Source organism: Porites lutea, chromosome 3 (genome assembly GCF_958299795.1).
Source record: "Porites lutea chromosome 3, jaPorLute2.1, whole genome shotgun sequence".
NCBI classification, from domain to species: Eukaryota; Metazoa; Cnidaria; class Anthozoa; order Scleractinia; family Poritidae; genus Porites; species Porites lutea.
In genome coordinates, this window is record NC_133203.1 from 7,449,738 (window position 1) to 7,469,690 (window position 19,953).

The 19,953-nt window shown below is 41.4% G+C and overlaps 1 protein-coding gene across 2 annotated transcripts in view; it reads left to right on the forward strand.

The window, feature by feature from the left end:
* The window catches only part of LOC140930334 (GATOR2 complex protein WDR24-like), a 35,790-nt gene extending 15,962 nt beyond the window's left edge, over positions 1-19,828 (forward strand). For both annotated transcript variants that reach the window (XM_073380016.1, XM_073380017.1), the window contains exons 11-25: positions 1,001-1,223; positions 2,425-2,554; positions 3,822-3,905; positions 5,156-5,345; positions 6,712-6,813; positions 8,980-9,048; positions 9,376-9,470; positions 11,437-11,471; positions 12,237-12,290; positions 12,864-12,963; positions 13,226-13,288; positions 17,289-17,391; positions 17,859-17,944; positions 18,483-18,595; positions 19,348-19,828. In XM_073380016.1, the coding sequence (XP_073236117.1) occupies positions 1,001-1,223; positions 2,425-2,554; positions 3,822-3,905; positions 5,156-5,345; positions 6,712-6,813; positions 8,980-9,048; positions 9,376-9,470; positions 11,437-11,471; positions 12,237-12,290; positions 12,864-12,963; positions 13,226-13,288; positions 17,289-17,391; positions 17,859-17,944; positions 18,483-18,595; positions 19,348-19,483 (1,583 nt within the window). In that variant the 3' untranslated portion in view covers positions 19,484-19,828. The remainder of the gene's footprint in view (positions 1-1,000; positions 1,224-2,424; positions 2,555-3,821; positions 3,906-5,155; positions 5,346-6,711; positions 6,814-8,979; positions 9,049-9,375; positions 9,471-11,436; positions 11,472-12,236; positions 12,291-12,863; positions 12,964-13,225; positions 13,289-17,288; positions 17,392-17,858; positions 17,945-18,482; positions 18,596-19,347) is intronic.
* Positions 19,829-19,953: the final 125 nt, after the last annotated feature.

A 19,953-nucleotide genomic window follows, 5' to 3' on the forward strand; every position in this document is an offset into this window, starting at 1 on the left:
TGTCGTCATGTATAATGCTGGCGTGCGCCGGGGAAGTTAAAATTTTGTAAGACGACAAGCCTAGTTTTCGTTTCTATGGTCGATAACAGTATTGCTAACTTTATACAGAGCTTCGTATCTGATAGAACAATTTCTCATTTTCATCTCATTCAATACAAAATTGTTATCGATTTGTTTTTTACAATATAATTGACAGTGTTGAAGCTCCATCTCCGTTGAAGTTCCTCGGAAAATCGCGGCGTCAAAGAGAAAATCAAATTGCACTACGATCATGTTATTTCCATGATCCACACTCTCATCGACCATGCTTTTTCTCGACCAATCAGGGGCCGACCTGCACCTATTCCAAACAAGGTTTGTGATTGGCTGGGAAAACAATAGGGATGGTGACAAAACAATGCCCCTTTCCCTGAAAACAATAGGTAGTGCAGGTTATAGGAGAATCTTGGTTGACGTCATTGTTTACATTTTTCCTCATTAGCATACGACTTAACTCATAGAAGCCGTGGCCGTATATATCAACTAAATACAAAAAATTGAACGAGCTGATTAAGTTGAGCAATTTGTGCAATTTTCAGCTCTTTGCAAGCAATATTGAAGGAAATATCAGCCATCAAAAACTGCGAAATTGCTGTGTGGCAAAAAAGTTAATGATCCGTATATTGTCTGTAAAATTTAGATTTTTAGGAGCGAGTTTCTCCGAAACCATTCGGTGTATTGGGCTCAAATTTTCAGAGACAACTGAAACTATTATGCCCTTTGAATATTCAGAGTTTTTACTTTATTAGCGTCACCAGACAGTGATAAGCATATGTTAATGAACCAAAAAGTGTAAACAAAGATTCGCCTATAGCGACCAATGAAACACTAAGAGGTTTGGGTGAGTGCAGGTCAATCACCAATCAGCGCGCGCAATAAATTTATTGTAAAATTCTTATTTTAGAAACTATTTGCCTGCATTTACTTAACAAAAGTAACTGAAATGTCTTACTTTTGTTAGGTATTCTTTGGCGACAGTACCTCCGTAGTAAAGACCCATTTGTGTTCTTGTCATGCGCAAAAGACTCCATGCTTTATCAACATGTATTCAGTGACGCCCAGCATCCAGCAGACCACGCCCCAAGGGTTGGACTGTCAATGAACGTCAATGGAGACATCAGTGTTGCGTGTTGTGACTCGTTACCAAAACGATTTCCGGCACAAAGCATAATACACACAAGACCGTGAGTACCCTAGATACAGAAATACACCGTTAATAGATACACGGTCTTTTGGGAGCAAGAGATGGCGCAGTGGTGAGAGCGATCGCCACCCACCAGTTTGTTTTTTTTGCTCAAAAAGTTACAAAAACGGGCCCAGGGCCCGGAAGGGGCCAGAAGAAGATACGCAGAAGGGCCCCCCCAAAAACCAAAATGGTCCCAGACCTTTTACCAAAATTTTGAATACAGGGAGGTGAAACAATGGACATTGACCTAAACGGGCCATTTTAAGGTCAACCATGAGAGTCAGTCGGTGTCGAATTGCACTGTGGGATTGTTTCAGTTACGCTATCGCTGCTCTTATTGGTTGTTACAAAGTTGCAAAGGAAACTGGGTCAAAATTCGTTTCCCAGAAAAAGTCCCGTGGTGCAACCCGACACAACTCCGACCCAGTCCCAAACCCTACTAAAAAATGACCAATACTTTGTCCCTAGTCCCTAGTCCGGCATCCACCGCGGTCAAACGTCTATTAAGGCGTCTTCTTGTTCTGTTTGGCTGGGATTTCATTCAGCAGTAATTGCATTGGAGACGGAGCAAAAATGTATAAAATACTTAGTTAACCTAACTATCTTCTCATTTTCTTCAAAATATTGAGCATCTTTTCGTTAAAAACGCTTCACGCCCGAGTAAAATTATGCTGGTAAATAGCGCCCACAGTAACACAATTTTCAGTTTCAGTTACTAGAACTTTTGTACTAAACTTTCAAAACGTTTTTTGACGTAACAGCGTATGGTTATTATCTTAGTCTTTCAAAAGTGAAAGTAACAACCTTCGCGTTGCAGTACTTTTGCTTAGCTCTTTCAAATTTTTTTCGTTTGAGCATGGTGGAAGTCCGGCCATGCCTTATATAACCAACTAGTTTGCCTTCTGGCAGTCACGTTACCGTATTTCCTTGAGTAATAGCCAGGAGCGATTATAATTTTTTCGCACACAAAGGGGGCGATTATTCGAGGGACGGCGGTTATTTTAAATATTTCCGTTTGGGTGGGAGGGCGATTATTCGAGGGAAGCCATTAATAGAGGGACCGCTATTATTTGAGTAAATACAGTATGTTTGATGATGTTTGTGATTTTTTCAGTGGAGTGCCCGTAAATTAGCTTCCAATATAAGCAAATCATTTCTATCAGATTTGCAATCTGACGAATTTTGGTTTCTTTTTCCAGGCGTGGTGGTAATACTACTGTTTTCTTACACAACAGTAGTCTGACATCACAGCGCAATATTCAAGACATTGCCGATAACATAACTGAAGTGAAAAGCAGGGTTGTTGTTCATCAAAATAAGGAGATTACAGTGAGTAATTACTAAGGACCCAAAGTTAAATCGTTTATACCTAGAGTTATTGGTAGTAGACGGACATGTTTGCAATGTAGCTATAAAGAAGGCGACCATGATTTCTCAGATAAGGTATTGGAGAGCTTAAAGGGGCTATGTTTGGCTATTTGCGTCAACTGAATTTCAAAAAATTGTCCGGTATTGCTCGAACTCTTTGCGGACGATCATCCTAACACTACACTTCGGTAGTGTTATTAAGGAATTTAAGGTGGCGCGAACCTATTTATATGCGCGTTGGTTATGTTTTTGAATCGCGTTTTTCGGCAGGAATGATTTAACCGATTTCCATGACTTTTGGCATCCTTAATAAAGAATGGAGCTCTGAGGCTTATTTGCCGAAGTTAGAGAAAAACCTGTCTTGGGGTTGTGAAATGATTTACCTTTTTTGTAAAAATGCGGTTTTAAACATATGCCGAAATCTCAAACGTTTTTATACCTAAAAGAAAGTAAATAGCATTTTCCTAAAGGTCGACCAGTCTTTATTAAGGATGCCAAAAATCATGGAAATCGGTTAAATGGTTCCTGCCGAAAAACGCGATTCAAAAACATAACCAACGCGCATATAAATAGGTTCGGACCACCTTAAGAAAAGGCGTTTTTGAGCGACGCACCCCAACCGGAAACGGACGTTTTACATTCCTTAGTAGCGGCCGGTTTTGCCAAATTTTTCAGCTAAATCGTCTCTACTGGTGTAAAGAAGCTAGGCAATACAAATTTTATAGCGTCAAGGCATATTGAAAGGGAAAATTCTTCACTTCCGGTTGACGTGCCTCTCTTAAAAACACCTTCTCGTGTTTCGAAACAGTCAGAATCATATTTTTTACACATTTGCCCCTTTAGAAACGAGAAAGAAACTGGACCGAGTTGACTTTTGCAAGGCTCGCTGGGATGGTTACTTGGAACGCGCTGGTCAGCTATTGGACAATTTTTTCCGTTGTCCCTGGTAACAGCCCCAGAAGTCTTTACGAAAGTAAACTCGGTCCAGTTTCCTTCTGGTTTCTAAAGTGGCGAATTGTTAAGTACCTTTTTTTTTTCTGGGATCGTTACTGGAGAAGAGTCGGTTAGCTATTGGTCAATTTTTTTTCGTTGTCCCTAGTAACAGCCCCAGAAGTCTTTGCGAAAGTAAACTTGGCCCAGTCTCCTTGTTTCCAAAGTGGCGAATCGCTGATTATAGTCAGACAAAGATATTTTAATACACGGGTTTGTCGTCCATTTCCTTTTGCAGAAGAAGGATTGGTTTGGCCTCCTTGCTCAGAGCTATCAGCTGAGTGGACGGTCATACTCTGATCTGTGCGAGTACAACTGCCATGTAAGAGACAGTTTTTTTTCTCTTTGCTTTTTTCCTAAAACCTCAACGGCCTTGCAGGTCTTGAAACTTTTTTACTAGGTTTTGTTATCATTATTATTACCATTCTTTGGCCCAGTCTTAATACTCAGACTGACGCCATTAGTGCGAAACTCTTTTTTTAACTTGTAACATATTTTTATATGGTACTGTTCTTTTTAATGACGTATTGTTGGTTTTCACATGAGGTCACTAAAATTCAACCAAAAAAACTATCGATCCTACGGAGATTTTACTTTCACGATGTATTAGAGCAGCTGAAAACTAATTTTCATACAAGTTTCCGCTTCAAAAAGGGTCTTGGTTTTGTGATACAGTATGTTTGAATTTCTAAGCTTTTGCGTGACGGGGCATTTACATGATGGCCAAGAGAGCTGTCGTGTAGGTTAAAAAAATGACTTATTTCAGGAAATTTTGCTATCTAAACAGTTCATGTATTAGAAAAAGAATTACTTTAATGTTTATGAGTTTCTCGAAGCATGAATTCACGCTTTTGCAGCAAAACTCGGTAACAGATGTTTCTTTTGGTTTCCGTCCGCCATGTTGGAGCTCATCCAGGTGAGCACTAGCATGGCGTCTCCATACAAATCTCTATAAGTTTGGGTAAAACATTTCTTCGGATATCTCGTATACGAAATATTCTTCTGCCCTGAATCTTGGCGAGGGTCTTTGTATATGTACTTCCTTTCATTTCCCAGATTCTGGACTTAATCTATTGAACGGTTTTGATTTTTATTTTGATCCATTTTGAATGGCGTGACACTGAAAACCAGCAATTGTTTTTTTTCTTGTATTTATAGAACATTCTTATTCTATTGCCGTTTGTCTTGATAATGACGTCCGAGAACGTGGAAACATAGTCATATTTTTAACGTTTTTTATAATTTCTTTAATTGCTTTTTAGCAACATTTTTTCGCAATTTTTTAGAGCCAAAATTTCCGACTATCATTATTATTATTATTGCCATCATCATCATCATCATCAGTATTATTATTATTATTATTATTATTATTATTATTATTATTATTATTATTATTATTATTATTATTATTATTATCATCATTATCATTAGATTAGATTCTGGGAAACAACCAACCTACCCCTCGCAAACTCAACGTAAACACTGATGTCTCACTTAGGACAAAACGTTGGATTAAGGGAGAGGTAGGTGGCAGTTGCCCAGATTCTTAAATTGATCCGAAAAACCCTCTAGGTTGCTGCTAAGCTTATGATGCAGGAACATGCGCAGACGTGGTCAGTCTTGAAAACTCTCTACAGTAGCATGGGAAGTCCTGGTTCAACACCTGCAACGCTTGCACCCAGTACTAAAAATCCTCTCGCGACCGGAAGTCATGGCAGTGGTGGGGGCCTGAGTACCACCGGAAATATTGAACCTGCTACTAGTGAGTAAATACGCCGGTTTTGTTTTAAGTCTGAGTTTTTCAACCTGACTTTAGTGACACCGCCGTTTAGTATGAGGTTGTGAGTGTTGACAGTAGCCTGCTCCGCACGCGTTTCCTGGAGAGGTTTTTTAAGCTATAATCCGCTTATATTAGGAACTGTGAAATAATTACCAAGCAAGGCAGCTTTTGAAATGAGTGTAAAACGACTAAAAGTTAACTTGATTAAATGAACCATCCTGTAACAATAACTAAAATAACTTCCCCCCTGCTGTTAAAGCCGATAACTAAGGCACATTTCCACGTGCAACCAATTGGTCTCTTTTTCTTCTCTTGTCTGCCTTCCGCGCCGCTTCCAAAATCAAAAGCTACACACAGGAAAAAATGGAGGAAAAAAACTATTAAAAATTCTACACTGAACTACTAAATACGTCTTTACTATGTAACATAACGTAACGTAACGCCTAATGCAGGAGTAGTTTACCAGAAATGATGGTATTTATACAGTCGAACCCCTGCTTACGGCCATCTCTCCACTACGGCCACCTCTCTACAACAGTCACTTTTTTGGCGGACACTCCATACATTGACTCTTGTTTAAACCTTTCTACCACGGCCACCGCTTCACAACGGCCACTTTTTTTGGCGGACAGTCCATACATTGACTCTTATTTAAACCTTTCTACAACGGCTACCGCTTCACGACGGCCACTTTTTTGGGCGGACAGTCCATACATTGACTCTTGTTTAAACCTTTCTACAACGGCCACCGCTTCACAATGGCCACTTTTTTTGGCGGACAGTCCATACATTGACTCTTATTTAAACCTTTCTACAACGGCCACCGCTTCACAACAGTCACTTTTTTTGGCGGACAGTCCATACATTGACTCTTGTTAAAACCTTTCTACAACGGCCACCGCTCCACAACGGCCACTTTTTTGGCGGACAGTCCAATCATTGACTCTTGTTTAAACCTCTCTGCAACGGCCACCGCTCCACAACGAGTACTTTTTTAGGCGGACAGTCCAATCATTGACTCTTGTTTAAACCTCTCTACAACGGCCACCGCTCCGCAACGAGTACTTTTTTAGGCGGACAGTCCAATCATTGACTCTTGTTTAAACCTCTCTACAACGGCCACCGCTCCACAACGAGTACTTTTTTAGGCGGACAGTCCAATCATTGACTCTTGTTTAAACCTCTCTACAACGGCCACCGCTCCACAACGAGTACTTTTTTAGGTGGACAGTCCAATCATTGACTCTTGTTTAGACCTCTCTACAACGGCCACTTTCTTCTGTCCCCAAGGTGGCCGTTGTGGAGAGGTTTAACTGTAGATGCTTACAAGTCACATTTCTCCTTTTAGCTGGAATTAGCAGTCAAAGTAATGTCCAGAGCACACCAAATCCAAAATCATCAGCTGAACCAACAGTGGCGCACAGTACTGGGTTACAAGGAGACACTCAAGGTAAAAACAGTTGGTCCACAAAGCTCCTCCATGCATTATTTTATTCTTGGTTTGCAACCACGTGACAAGCCCGGGGGCGGGGTAGGGGGGAGGGGGTACTCCCTATGATGGCTTATACGGGAAGGCTCCGCCCGGAAGGGGTATCTTCTTCAGGCTTCAGGTATATGAAAGGGTCAGGGACTTTACTTGTAGAAGTATATAAAAGGGCAGGGAAATCTGTCTTTTTAGTTTGTGGAAGGGCCCAAAAGGGCTAACAGATGAATTTTGTGGCTCTATAAAGTCGAGAAAACGTTTTTTAATGATTTATTCCTATTTAACAGACAGTGCATTTACAACGGTTAAAAGGGGTGCAAAGTTCTAAACAAGGTATGTGAAAGGGGCACAAATTGTCAATAGAAAGTGAAAATCGTATATAAAAGGGTAAGGGGTTGAACCTCGGGGCGGAGCCTCCCCGCATGAATATTTGTTGAGTACCCTCCGAGGTGACAAGGCGGCCATGTCGGGGATCAGTGCATTATTTTTTTTCTCGAAGAATTCACATGAAAATATAATCTAGTTCCTAGAGGAGAGAAATGCTTTTGTTGTTGATCACCAAAATGGCCGCCGTGACGTCACCTGCAAGCATGTTTTGACTTACGTTTTAACCATATTCACCGTTAAGTGTAAGGAAAAGTATTCTAGGAGTACATTCAAAGGTAATGTATGGGGTTATACAGACATCATACGATTTCAGTCACTCGCTTCTCAGTTAAGAGTTTTAAGAAGCAATATCACAGTATAGCTCTTGTGTGTATTTGTTAGGATCTCTACCACTAATGAGTAAAAAGGTTGGAATCCTTTATAATTAATAAAGGTGCACTTCCGTAACGGAAGGGTCCATGTCCCCAGGGTAACCTGGATTCTATAGTAAGAAGCATGTGGGAAGGTGTGATAGTCTATCGCCGTGTTTCCTGTGTCGTTAATACTCCTGGATTAAGGTAGGTAGTGTAATGCAGAACAAGAAAACAACGCCATCAGTGTGAGGCGAGATTTCTTGTCAAAAGTCAAAACCAATGAGTTGGCCGGCGTCAAAGCACTTGAGATCCGAGGAGCTAAGTACTCTGTATGGCACTATGTGTTACGCTAGTAATAACCAGAGTTTACGGACTGCGGGCGACAACGATCGAAGGCAGGGCGGATAAAGGTTGGGCGGTGAAACGAGCGCGTCCGAGCAAAAAGGTGTGATGCAGTGGACTGGGACTCTGCTTAGAAATGTCGCTTGTTTTCGACTTCGGTCAGGGCTTGTGATGTGGTTTGTACATTAGACACTGCCGCTGTCACTGAATTATGGCGGCTTGATTTGTTTTCTTGCACTTCTTCGTCGTTCCTTTGTGCTGGTACGCTGTCTCCGGGCGCGTTGCACCCAAGAAGCAAAGTTTGAAGAAGTACAACGCCACTATATCAATTTATATCAATCTAATTTTTTGTTATGTTATACAAAATTTATCCCGTTTTAACATATATAAAAATTGAGGTTAAGAAGTGTTAAGCTTTTGCAAACGAAACGGCGAAAGACGATTAGGTGATATTTAGTGGAAGGAGGAGGTATTCAACACTTTCAAATTAAACTCAAATTTTGGCATTATACGACCAACAAGTTTGACTTATAGACGTACAGACACAAACATATGAAACTGTTCATTGATATTGTTATGAAACGAATTTATCTATTTAACATTGTAGCCTGAAATTACAGAAAGAAAATAGGATTTCCGGTTTGCAAACAGGAAAATTTCGCCGGCCTTTAAGCGCACCGAAGGCGCGGAAAGAGCGCTCGTGCCAGTCCTACTACGCATCACACATTAAATGAAGAGCGGAGCGCTCGTTTCACCGCCCAACCTTTATCCGCCCTGATCGAAGGTCAAAACGCTTTTGCTCCAGCGCTGTGCTTTGCGCAAGTTTCACGTGACAGATGGAGGAAACACGCGTGATCAGATAACGAGCAATGGAAGATCCAAACGCGCGTGATCAAAGTGCGTTCTTTGCATTCTATACATTCTTAGTGGAACTCATGCGTATTAACAACTTGGCGATTAGGATTGCGGGCTCCTCTTGTCGCCCGCAATAACAAATTTACCGCTGGAACTTCCAACATTTCCCTCGTTTTTTTTATTCTGGTTTCTTTAGATGATAACGATGATTCATCTTCATCAAGCAGTGAAGGACATTCCAAGTTTCCAAGCTTTGCCGGCGGAGGTATTAACAATGCGAAAAAATTGTCACTAAAAGAGGCGAAAAAGAGGAGATCACCCCTCTCCCCTCGGTTAGCCTGAGTTTGCTTTGGTGATATTTTTGCACTCACTAAACATTCGTCCCGGTTCGTTTGCTGAACACATATCGTTGAATATACGAAACAAAACCCACGAGTGTGAAAATATGGCCAAAATTACCAATTTGCATCCTTTTTTTTGTTGGCCTAGGAGATTAAAGTTTTTTTGTGACGATTAAATCTGAATTAGTTTCGTGTTATTTGGTTTTTCATTTATAAGTGTTCCATTCTATCGTGTACTGATGTTTTCATAGATATTATGTTCAGTGAAGATCAAGATGACGTGCCGTTTTTCTATGAAGACTCTGTCCGCCTCCAAGACGGTCCGAGGGACTGGACATTACCTAGCGTGAGTATTAGTGCATTTGGTGTGTTCATTTTGAACTCGATATCAAGGAATGTAATAGGAAATTAATTCATTTTTAGTGTGAAAGATTTTTCAGTCGCCCCAAATACAGAGAAGTTATAGCTTAACAATTACTGCTTATTATGCGTGGAGGATTACAGACTTGAAATTGGAAATTTCATCAGTGCGCGAAGCGCACGCTTTGAAATTAAAATTTCACCAGCAAACCGAAATAAGATATAATAGCGTATTCTCCCGGCTTTTGGGCCAAGATCAAGCCATTGAAAGCCAAAGCGAGGCTAGAGCCTCGATCCCAAGTAAAATTCCTCATTCTCAAAAATGGGCGAAAGCTAGAAAGCAAGGCGAGACGAGTGAGTCATCAATGATCGACATATTTATTTGCACTAAATCATTCCGAAGTCTAATTATATAATAGAAAGACCTTTAAATGTAAACTTATGGATAGCTCTCAACATTCCTGAAATCCAGTGGATTATCAGTCTCTTGATGTGATATAAAACAATCAAGATCACTGCCAATGTCACTCTGATGACCTCAGAAATCCATTTAACAATCTTTGGATAACAAAATAACTTCAACAAAGAACAGCTCATCATCAAACTGCAGTGGCGTACACAGTAAAACTTCCCTGATGCTAACCATGATTAGTAGTTGTCCTTGGCACCTGTAATATTGAGCAAACCGAAATGTACGCCCCATTACTATCAGATGTATGGTTGGGCAGGGTGGGACACTATTATATCTTATTTCGGTTTTCTCATGAAATTTAAAATTTCAATGCGTGCGCTTCGCGCACTGATGAAAATTCCAAATTCACTTCGCAAACCTCTATAAGATATAAGAGAACGGGATAAGGATGATTCTTGTTTGTTCAGCAACTTTTTTGCTTTCTTCATATCATCTGTGAGACGACCTAATATGCCCAACCGGCGAGCATAAGTTAAACTCACGTTGGCCTGCCTCATCGTCAGTGTCACCAGTACGTACATTTTCCAGCTTTAACCAGAATCTCCCCAGTGGACCCATAACATTGTTTATGCGGGTTTGTGATTTTGACAATTTGCCGTCACTTTCACGGCCGTAGAACTTGCCCAGTAGCTCGAATATTTCGTCCAGGTAATTATCAACCTTAAGGCTCTTAAGGCATTTCACCTCAGGTATTGGATTTGTCTCGAGCACCGACTCTTGAATCTCCTTGTCCTTAACATAAGATGTGAGTTTTTCATGCAGGTGTCTCTGCATATCACGAGACAATTCAAGTTTATTACGGGTCACTGCGCCCGTGTCGAAGCGCCTGTAGTCGGTATCGACGAGTTAGCAGACTTATTGTGTCGCTTGTGGTTTGATTCCGACCTGCTCGAGGTACTGCTGCAATCACCAGAAACACTCTTGGACTCATCATTTTCACTGCTCTCTTCACTGGAACCTGAAATAGAAGAACTGGAGGTCGAACGCCTCCGTTTGTTCGTTGCTTTGGAGGAGCCTGTCGACTTACGTGTAGGCTGTTGTTTTTCAGCGCTCTCCTCAGAGGTGTTGTTACTGGCCAGATTCGCTTCCTCCCCGTCTTGGACGGGAGTGATATTGTTTAGATTCGCCATGGTTTAGTTTTTCGATAGAAAAAATCCGAAAGTATGACTTCAACGAGCGAGACGAAACCATCTAGCGCGAGGCCATTTTTGAGAATGAGGAATTTTACCTGGGACCGAGGCTCTAGCCTCGTTTTGGCTTTGAATGGCTTGATTTTGGCGCAAAAGCCGGGAGAATACGCTATTATATCTTATGGAGGTTTGTGAAGTGAAATTAGAGCTCGGCCGAGTGAGTCAGCGACTCGGCAGTGAAATTACCAGCTGGGTAGTGACTCGATTTTCAAATAATCAATTCATCAATAAAATCTATGAAGTATACTTGACCAGGCTTGACTATGAATCAATCTTTATTTATTTTACAGGAAGCGTTCGAGCCTAGGGCAGCACTAGATGACAGGTAATTAAACATGTGGAAATGGAGTTACATATATACCGCGAAAAACCCCCGCAATGTTTTTTTTTTTCCCGCCGGCTTCGGGTCAAAGCACCATTGACAACCGCGTCTCCTGCTTTTCCAATGAGGGAACAAAACAGACTGCAATACCCCAGAAAAGGCATGAAAGTGTATGACATATTCGTAGAAAATATTACTGTTTCTACTAGGTTTCTTTAATACCTGTAACTTGTTAGTGTAATAGAGTGTGGCATTCTAGGAGACAAAGCTAACATGTGAACAACTCAAATCGATAAAATTATCTTTAAATTGAGTACAGTGGTTTAACGTAGCAGGACAAAGCCATTAATCATACTACATGTACGTGAAAATTAATCTTGTAAGACATAAACACGACACCAACAGAACCCAAAACAGAGCGGAGTTGTAGCCCTCGACAGCTGTTTCGCATTTATAGTGGCTCGTCAGGACGGGGCAACAACAGACAGAACAAAGACGCTCTGCTGAGAAAATACCCGCTCACTTTGTTATAAGCCCTAACATTGAACCACAACACCCACCGAATCACGCCACATCACGTGTCTCTGGGAAGGCAAGAGCCCAAGTGTCGAGTTGATGTCTCGCAAAGAAAATGTATAGGATGGCCAAAACCATCATTAGAAACACGGACAAAACCATGCAAAATGTACAGCATATCTGATCTATAAAATGGATCTACGGCCCCCAAATAATTAAATAATTTATAATAATTAATATGTAATTTCCCAGGCCAACTTCACCTTCACTTGATCAGGAACCAGACAGACCCGAGTCACCAACAAGGTTTGTTGAGCTCTTTTTGTTGACTTTCACCCTCGCCCAAGTTTCGCCGGATTACTGTACGTTTCTGGGAAACTGCCCACCTACCCCTCCCCTAAGCCAACATTAACACCTACTTCTCTCTTAGGGAAAAATGTTGGCTTAGGGGAAGGGTAGGTCGGCTGTTTCTGAGAAACGTATGATGATCGCCCCATGTAAGGTAATCCGGATTCCGGAATCCGGGTAATTTTTGTTTGTGGAATCCGGAATCCTTGGCTTTGGAGTCCGGAATCCTAGTTTCCCTAACAAGGAACCCTAAATTTACAGTGTGGAATCCAGAGTCCAAGATTGTCTTGAATTACCTTACTTGGGGTGACAAGAGGAAACAGTGAGGAATTTTACTTGGGATCGAGGCTCTAGCTTCGTTTTGACTTTTGGCGCGAAAGCTGGGAGAGTACGCTATTATATGGGGCGATAAGTGAAAACAAAACGGTTGTTCACCACGACTGTTTTATTGTCACTTCCTGGAGATGGATGAATTGCTTTCCACTATGTTTCAGAGAGCCTTCTTTAATGTCTGTGTCCTTTATTTTACAGCAATGTCGAGTCAGAATCATTAAGCGCCACAAATGTAAAGTCCCTCTTAGATTCAAGCAGTGAACATCAAGGAGCTGATCCCACTTCGAACAAAACGTTGGTGAGTAAAACGCGATTAAACACAGGTTGTACATTTCAGCTCATTATTCTTTGTTACTACGCTCCTCAAGATTGGTCACCGGTTGATTAAGAACTTAACCTTGAGTGAGGTTGTTGTTGTTGTTGTATTTTTTTAAATCTCCTTTGGCCATTGGTTAGACCCGATTCCTTTTATGTGAATTTAGACACACTGCTACCCGCTAGCTATTCAGTACTTTAATAAAAACTTATTTGTATGGTCAATCTTTCTCATTCTATGCTAGCCTCTTCCAGAATGGGATTTCACGTCACTGGTTGTGGAAATGCTTCACCACTTAGCAAACCAGGTAAAAGCATCAATTGTTCCCCTTTTTCCTGTAGCCTTTCGCTTCTAACCTCATCAGCTCCGTTGTAATGCATGTTGGTAAAAGAAACTGTTTGTTTTGAAGTTCCATCGCCAGTAAATCAACTTGAACTTTAAATCAACTTGTAAAAGACGCTCTGACCAGGATGAGTTTGTGGCAGATTTTTTTTTATCTTATCTGGGCATTTAAAGTTCCTGGTAGATTTAGCAATTCCAATTAATTTACCGTCCCCTTTTGTTGGTCCAATAATGAACAGACAAATCCTCGTCACCAGGAAAGCCATTGCCATGTGCCTCACCACTATCTCTATTCCTTTTTCCACCGCCATCTCTAACTAACACAGTTATCTCCATCGCTGTCCACATCATTGACCACTATGTTCACAGTTGCTACCACCACCACGAAAATCAGTCCATGATGTATAGATTTAGCCAAGGTCAAAGGCGAAGCTCTCGTGGGAACTTTTAAGAAATGTCTTTGTGAAGTAAAGTTGTCTGAACCTGTGATCACTTGAATACCATAACTGGTCAGCGGAGAACTTGTAAAAACAATGAGTTGTATACCTGAGCCCGTGATACAGTCATGTAACACAGGTCAGTGGGTTCCCTACTTTGATAGCTGTCAACTGATCATAGAATTGATGTCCAATATCAAGATAAACACAATTTGCATATGCCTTAGACTTTAAAGCTAGTAAGATATTTCACATCTGCTACATGAAGGGGTGGACGAACGTACAGACGATTTTGTCAGAGCCAAAATTTCTTGGATGAATAGCGGGGCCCTTGCGCGAAGCGCGCGCAAGGGCTCCGCTATAACCACCATCATTCCCGTCAGCACCATCACCATTGTGATCGCCACTAACACCACTTCACTCACCATCCCAACATCAGCATCCCCTTCATTCCACCGATTGTAACACCATTGCCACCACCGCGTTATTGACCACTCCAGAAAATACCATAACATACCATAGTGCTCTTTGTTTGTCACCCCAAAATTTTGCATAAGCATCGTTTTCAGTTTCTTTTTGGCCATTTTAACTCCCAAGAGAAACTGAAGACAATTCTTATGCAAAATTTTAGGGTGACAAACAAAGAGCAGTATGGTATATTATGGTATTTTCTGGATCAATTACCACCATGACTTTTACGATCCTACTAAAACTTCTACATCACTATCGTGATCCTCCTTATAACCACCATCATCCTTATCACCAACCATCGCCAACCATTTCTCATTTTCTCATCTTCACACCATTATTCCCAACTCCACCCACTACGCTACACTCACCATCCCACCATCGCCACCTCCATCATTCCACCTGTCATCTCACCGTTGCCACCATCTCTTTTACGATCCTCACTCGTCCTTGTGTATAACTACCGCGATCCTCCCCATAACCACGACTATCCTTGTCACCAACCATTGCCAGTACATTCCCATTTCCTTCACCATCTGTCATGGTTGCCACAGGTCAAGAAATGGTCACGGAAAATAAAATTTCTTCAAGGTCAGGGAAAAGTCATGGAATTTCACTTCGATTCAGGGAAAATTTAAAAGAAGTCTCTCAAAGAAGTCAGGAAAAAGTGAAATTTTAAGAGTACATTTGTACATTTTACGGACCTGAATCGTGTTTTATTGTTAGAATATTTTTCATGAAATTGAACAATATGCTAATGTTGAGTTTTGAAAGAAATCAATCCTTTTTTTTTGCGCGTTATATTAAGGAACTATTAGTTCATGTACATTGCCCGTAACATGCTGAAAGCATAAATAAATGGGTGGAGGGGATCAGACTGTGAGGGGAGCATAGAGTCCATGATCAGGACTAATTTGTGAAATTGTTAACTCAGTTGGTCAGAAAAATTTTACATTTGTCAGGAAAAAGTCAGGAAATTTTAGAAACCTCTCGCTGTGGAAACCATGTATTTACCATCCTCATTAACCTCACCATTCCCGTCGCCATTATCTCCACCTCCATCCCTACACTACACCCACCATCGCCACCTCCATTATTCCACTGGTCGTATCACCATTGCCACCACCACGTTCATCAATTTCGTCCATCACCACCTTAGGATCCTCACTAGTGCTTCTACATGACTATCGTGTTCTTCCTCGTAAGTACTACCATCCTCATCACCAACCATTTCCAAAATATTCTCATTATCCTCACCATCATCACTTCCTCATCAGCCCCACTATCACCTATACCTAGAACTTCGGATTCCAGATTCCATAAGCCAATATTTCCGGGATTCCAGATTCTACAACCAAATTTTCGTGGGATTTCGGAAGACACTCTTGGAGTCTGGATTCCAGGCCCTGGATTCCGGATTCCTAGTCAGTGGAACTTGGATTCCGGATCCCCATCGTTAGCGGGATTCCGGATTCCTTGAGCCCAGGATTCCAGATTCCACAAACAACCATTTTTGTAATTCCAGATTCCACAAGTAAAAATTTCGCGGATTCCCCAATCCAGATTATCTTACATGGGGCAAGCTATCGCTTTTACGATCGTCAATCCGACTTCACTAGCTCAATTCTCCGAAAATCAGTAACACCATTACCCTTAACACTGTTATTAAAGACCTTTTGATTCTAGCAGAAACTCATAAGGGGTTGAACGTGTAACTCCCATATGTTTGCTATGTCCAGTGCTCGTGAATATTCATTTTCAAAAGTACCAGCAAATTTTTCTGGAGTTGAATTCTAAAGACTGAATTAAAGTTCAGGAAAAGAAAGGGAAAGTCGCTGTCTTTTTTTTTTTTTGCCTTCCACAAAATGTGAAATCATTGGCACTTTCATGTCGTAGTCTTGCAGTGATGGCAAAGAAATGAACAGAAAAGCGTGATGCACGTGCAAGGTTGTTGTTAAACCGGCTTTTTGAGGCCCGCAGCAGGGGTTTCCAAATATTGTACTTGGAAAAATGAATGTTCACGAACATTGTACGTAAGTTACACGTTTCCTCTTATTTATGAGTTTCTGATTCTAAGACGAGTACGACAACGAGTGCGAGATTTTCCCAATACTAAGTAGTGCCACGCGTGATTCAGCGCCGTTTTGGTGTAAAACGTAGTAGCCCTCGTCTTTCTACTACGAGTTTTAGCGAGAGTGTCATAGTGACGGAAACAAGTTATCAAATGAAAGAAGTTTTATCATCTTTCGATCGGTAAAGGGCTTAACCTCCTCCAATAAAGATAGTAGTACTAACTTTTCTGGTGAAAAAAGTGTAATGAAGCGTTCGGGGTGTCCATTTTTTGACAGTGCAAGAAAAGACTTTAAATCAAATCTCGCACTCGTAGTCGTTCTCGTCCTCAAATCTAAAGGTCTTTATGATGATGACCGTGGCCATCTCTATATATTAGATGGCTAAAATAGTACTCGCTCTGATTGGCTGCTAAGCGGGCAAGATTTTCTTGTATTGACCGGGCATTACTTGTGTCCAAGGCATGTACGGTCTGTGTTTAACTTGATAGTGGACATTCACGTTATAGTCAATTAACAGCTGTCAAAAAAGGGTATCCGCTGATCAGTGTCACATGACTGTATCGCGGGCTTAATTGTAAGTCATCTGCTGACCAGTAATTGGTTTTAATTGATCGCAGGCTCAGGTCCAAAATTTCTCATTGTCTAAGGAATTTCGATCGCATCGCCAAATTCATGTCGGTTCAATGAACGCGACTTCGAATGACCTTTTGCTCGCGGATGTTGAAAATTACTTCGGGTGTTTTTTTATTATTATTTTATTCATTTTAAGAATAACGCTAAAATGGCCATAAAATAAGTAACTTATTAACCTCGTCTGTTAGGTCATTACGTATACAGGGAAATCTCAGACCTCGGCCTTGATGTATTAACCGAGCGTTATCGAGGTCAATGCATCAAGGCCGACGTCTGAGATTTCCCTGTAATGACCTCACCCTCGGTTAATAAGTGTTATTTACTGAAGTATTTTGATTGGTCGTAATGATGACAGGGTGACGTTCAAATGTGTACTTCGGCGTTAATTGTTCTTGGAGATAAAATCCGTGACAAAATAGACGAACAAACTCAAGAACAGTGGCTTATGTCCTACATTGGTAAGTACCATTTCGATTTATGTTAGAAGCTCCCAAACTGGCCATTAGTTTTATACATTTTCTGTAGTTTTTGTAAATGACAGTAAAAGTGGGCGTGGAGTGTGGGGTGAGATCGTCGTCTTAAGCTGTAAGTGGAGATTCGGTTATATGCAGTGTCCGTTGTCCTGGAATAGGTAAGGCACATTCTTTTTGTAATTTACTAATTGACAACGAGACAGTTTCAGAGAGTTCCTTACGCCAAGCGAAAAAGGTGCCCTTCCTGCTTTCACAGATTGTACAAATACCCAAAATTCTCTATCTGCGAACTTTATTTGTAGTTGTCGATTTCGTAATGTAGTCTCCTTCCGTGCTAGGAAGGGTTGTCTCACGACGAGGCAAAAATGAGAGGAAGGAGTTCGTCGTCGTGAGAGACCTCTGCTAGCGGGGAAATAGTTTCCACGCTAAACGTCATTTTCTTGTGACAACAGACCTACTAGGACGTCTTCAGCTGTGGTCAGTTGCGACACAGATCATCAAACTGTCCAGTCTACCTACTGTCAGGCGCTTGAACAAGGTAAAATCTATTTTTCAGCGAAGTGGCACAGGTGTGTCCCTTTTCTGTTTTCAGCCTTTTGAGTACTTGAAAACTTTTGACCCTGGAAATTAAATTTTCGATCTCTCATGAGCAGGTTTTTGTATTAGACATCTGGCCCTAGTTGTTCAAAAGATGGATCACGCTAGCTATCTAGTGGATAAATGTCTATACAGTGGATAACGCAGTTACTTTCCCTAATACTTATCCGCTGGGTAGTGATTTATCCGGTGGATAGCGCTATCAAGCGTTTGAACAACTGGGTCACGAATAGATAACTGTTTAAACCTATCAGATTCGCGCATACGCAGGGGAGCTACAACCTGTTGCAAAAATACTTGAAGCACTGTACCTTGTTTGGGCTTCAATGGCCGCTCCATGATCTTCTGCTGCTTATGACCCCCGCCCCCTCCCTCCCTCCTCCTCTCCATGTCAAAGCTTCTAGGGACAACATTTTTTGCAACTGATTGTAGGAGCCACTTAACTAGTTAATATGTAAACTAACTTTTCCTCCGATCAGGCCTCTACGCATGTGTATACAGTGTGTGGTCGTTGTTCCAAATCTCTGCCGGTGAATAAGTGTGGCTGGTACTGTGAGAGATGTCGTTCCCTAGTTCCGCCTTGTTCTATATGGTAAGTAGATTTCTTTCAATCTACAAATTTAGGGCCGTTTTTTTTAAATGAAAAATATAAATTAATGATATGAACTCTAAAACTTGTAAATAAGTGTCAAGGAGTGGCGTTGTTACTTCAGGCGCCCATAACCCGGAGTGAGCAACTTCCGTGCGCTTGTTTTACGGCGTTTTCACGGACCAGTTTGTTTTTAGAAGGTTTGGGCGCGAATTTTGAGTATCTTTTAAATCCCACAAACCAGTCAGCAAAAGCTACAGACCTAAAACTGATATTTTTTTGCCTTTTAATGACGTTCATTTTTCCTTTTTTATATCTTATACTTCGAACGCGCCCGTAGACATGGTGGAGGTTCTATTTTCGCGGGAAAAAGTGCCCTAAAATGTGTCTAAAAATACACTGGTCCATAAAAACGCCGTGACATAGGCCTAGTATGGGAGTAGCCTGCGTGGCAGGCGTTCGAAAGAGAAGGGGAAGGGAATTAGCAAAAAAAAGCATGGTGCACATGCAAAGTTGTTGTTTTGCTAATAAAACCTATTGTTTTTTTGACGTTCTCGTTGCCGTCGGCGTCGTTGGATCTTAAAGGTCCTAATACGCCTGCAGTACAGGCTAAACTATATTTACGCACTGAAACTATTTCCTGTCGTCTGTTGCAACGGATGGCAAGGATGGACATGCATTGAAACTTGAAAAAGTTGGGCCAGTTTTTTCAAGCGTTACTTCTATTGCCGCACTCACTTTTTCTCTTATTTTAGTCATCTAATGGTAAAGGGGCCGAACGCTTGGTGCCAAGGCTGCGGTCATGGGGGACATCTTCTTCACATGCAAGAGTGGTTCACAAAATATATCTGGTGTCCCGCGGGCTGTGGACATATGTGCGAATATACATAACCAGAAGCAGCCATTAGACGAGGGTGGCGACCATGAGGAGGAGAATAGGGAGTTTAAAATACCACGACGGCCACGGCCACCGCCACGAAAACGTCGCTTAAAAAGTGAATTCGTGTTCTTTCAATCTCTATCGCGATTGTTCCAACTCGGTTACTTTGTTAAATGCAAGCGAACTCTTCTGGAGCCGAATTCCTAAGAACCGTATCCAAGTTCAGAAAGAGAAAGAAAATTTCGTCGTCGCTTGTTAATGTCCTCCATAAAAAGGGTGAACTTAGGCAATTTCACGTCGTAGTCGTGCAGAAATGTAAAAAAAGGCGTGATGCACGTGCAGTGTTGTTGTTTTACCTCTGTAGGGAGCTTAAGCAGCACCTTTTTTGAGCGACGCATGTCAACCGGAAGTGAGCTTTTTTCTCTTTTAATACGCCTTGACGCCATTAAGTTTGTATGGTTAAGTTTCTTTACTCTTGTAC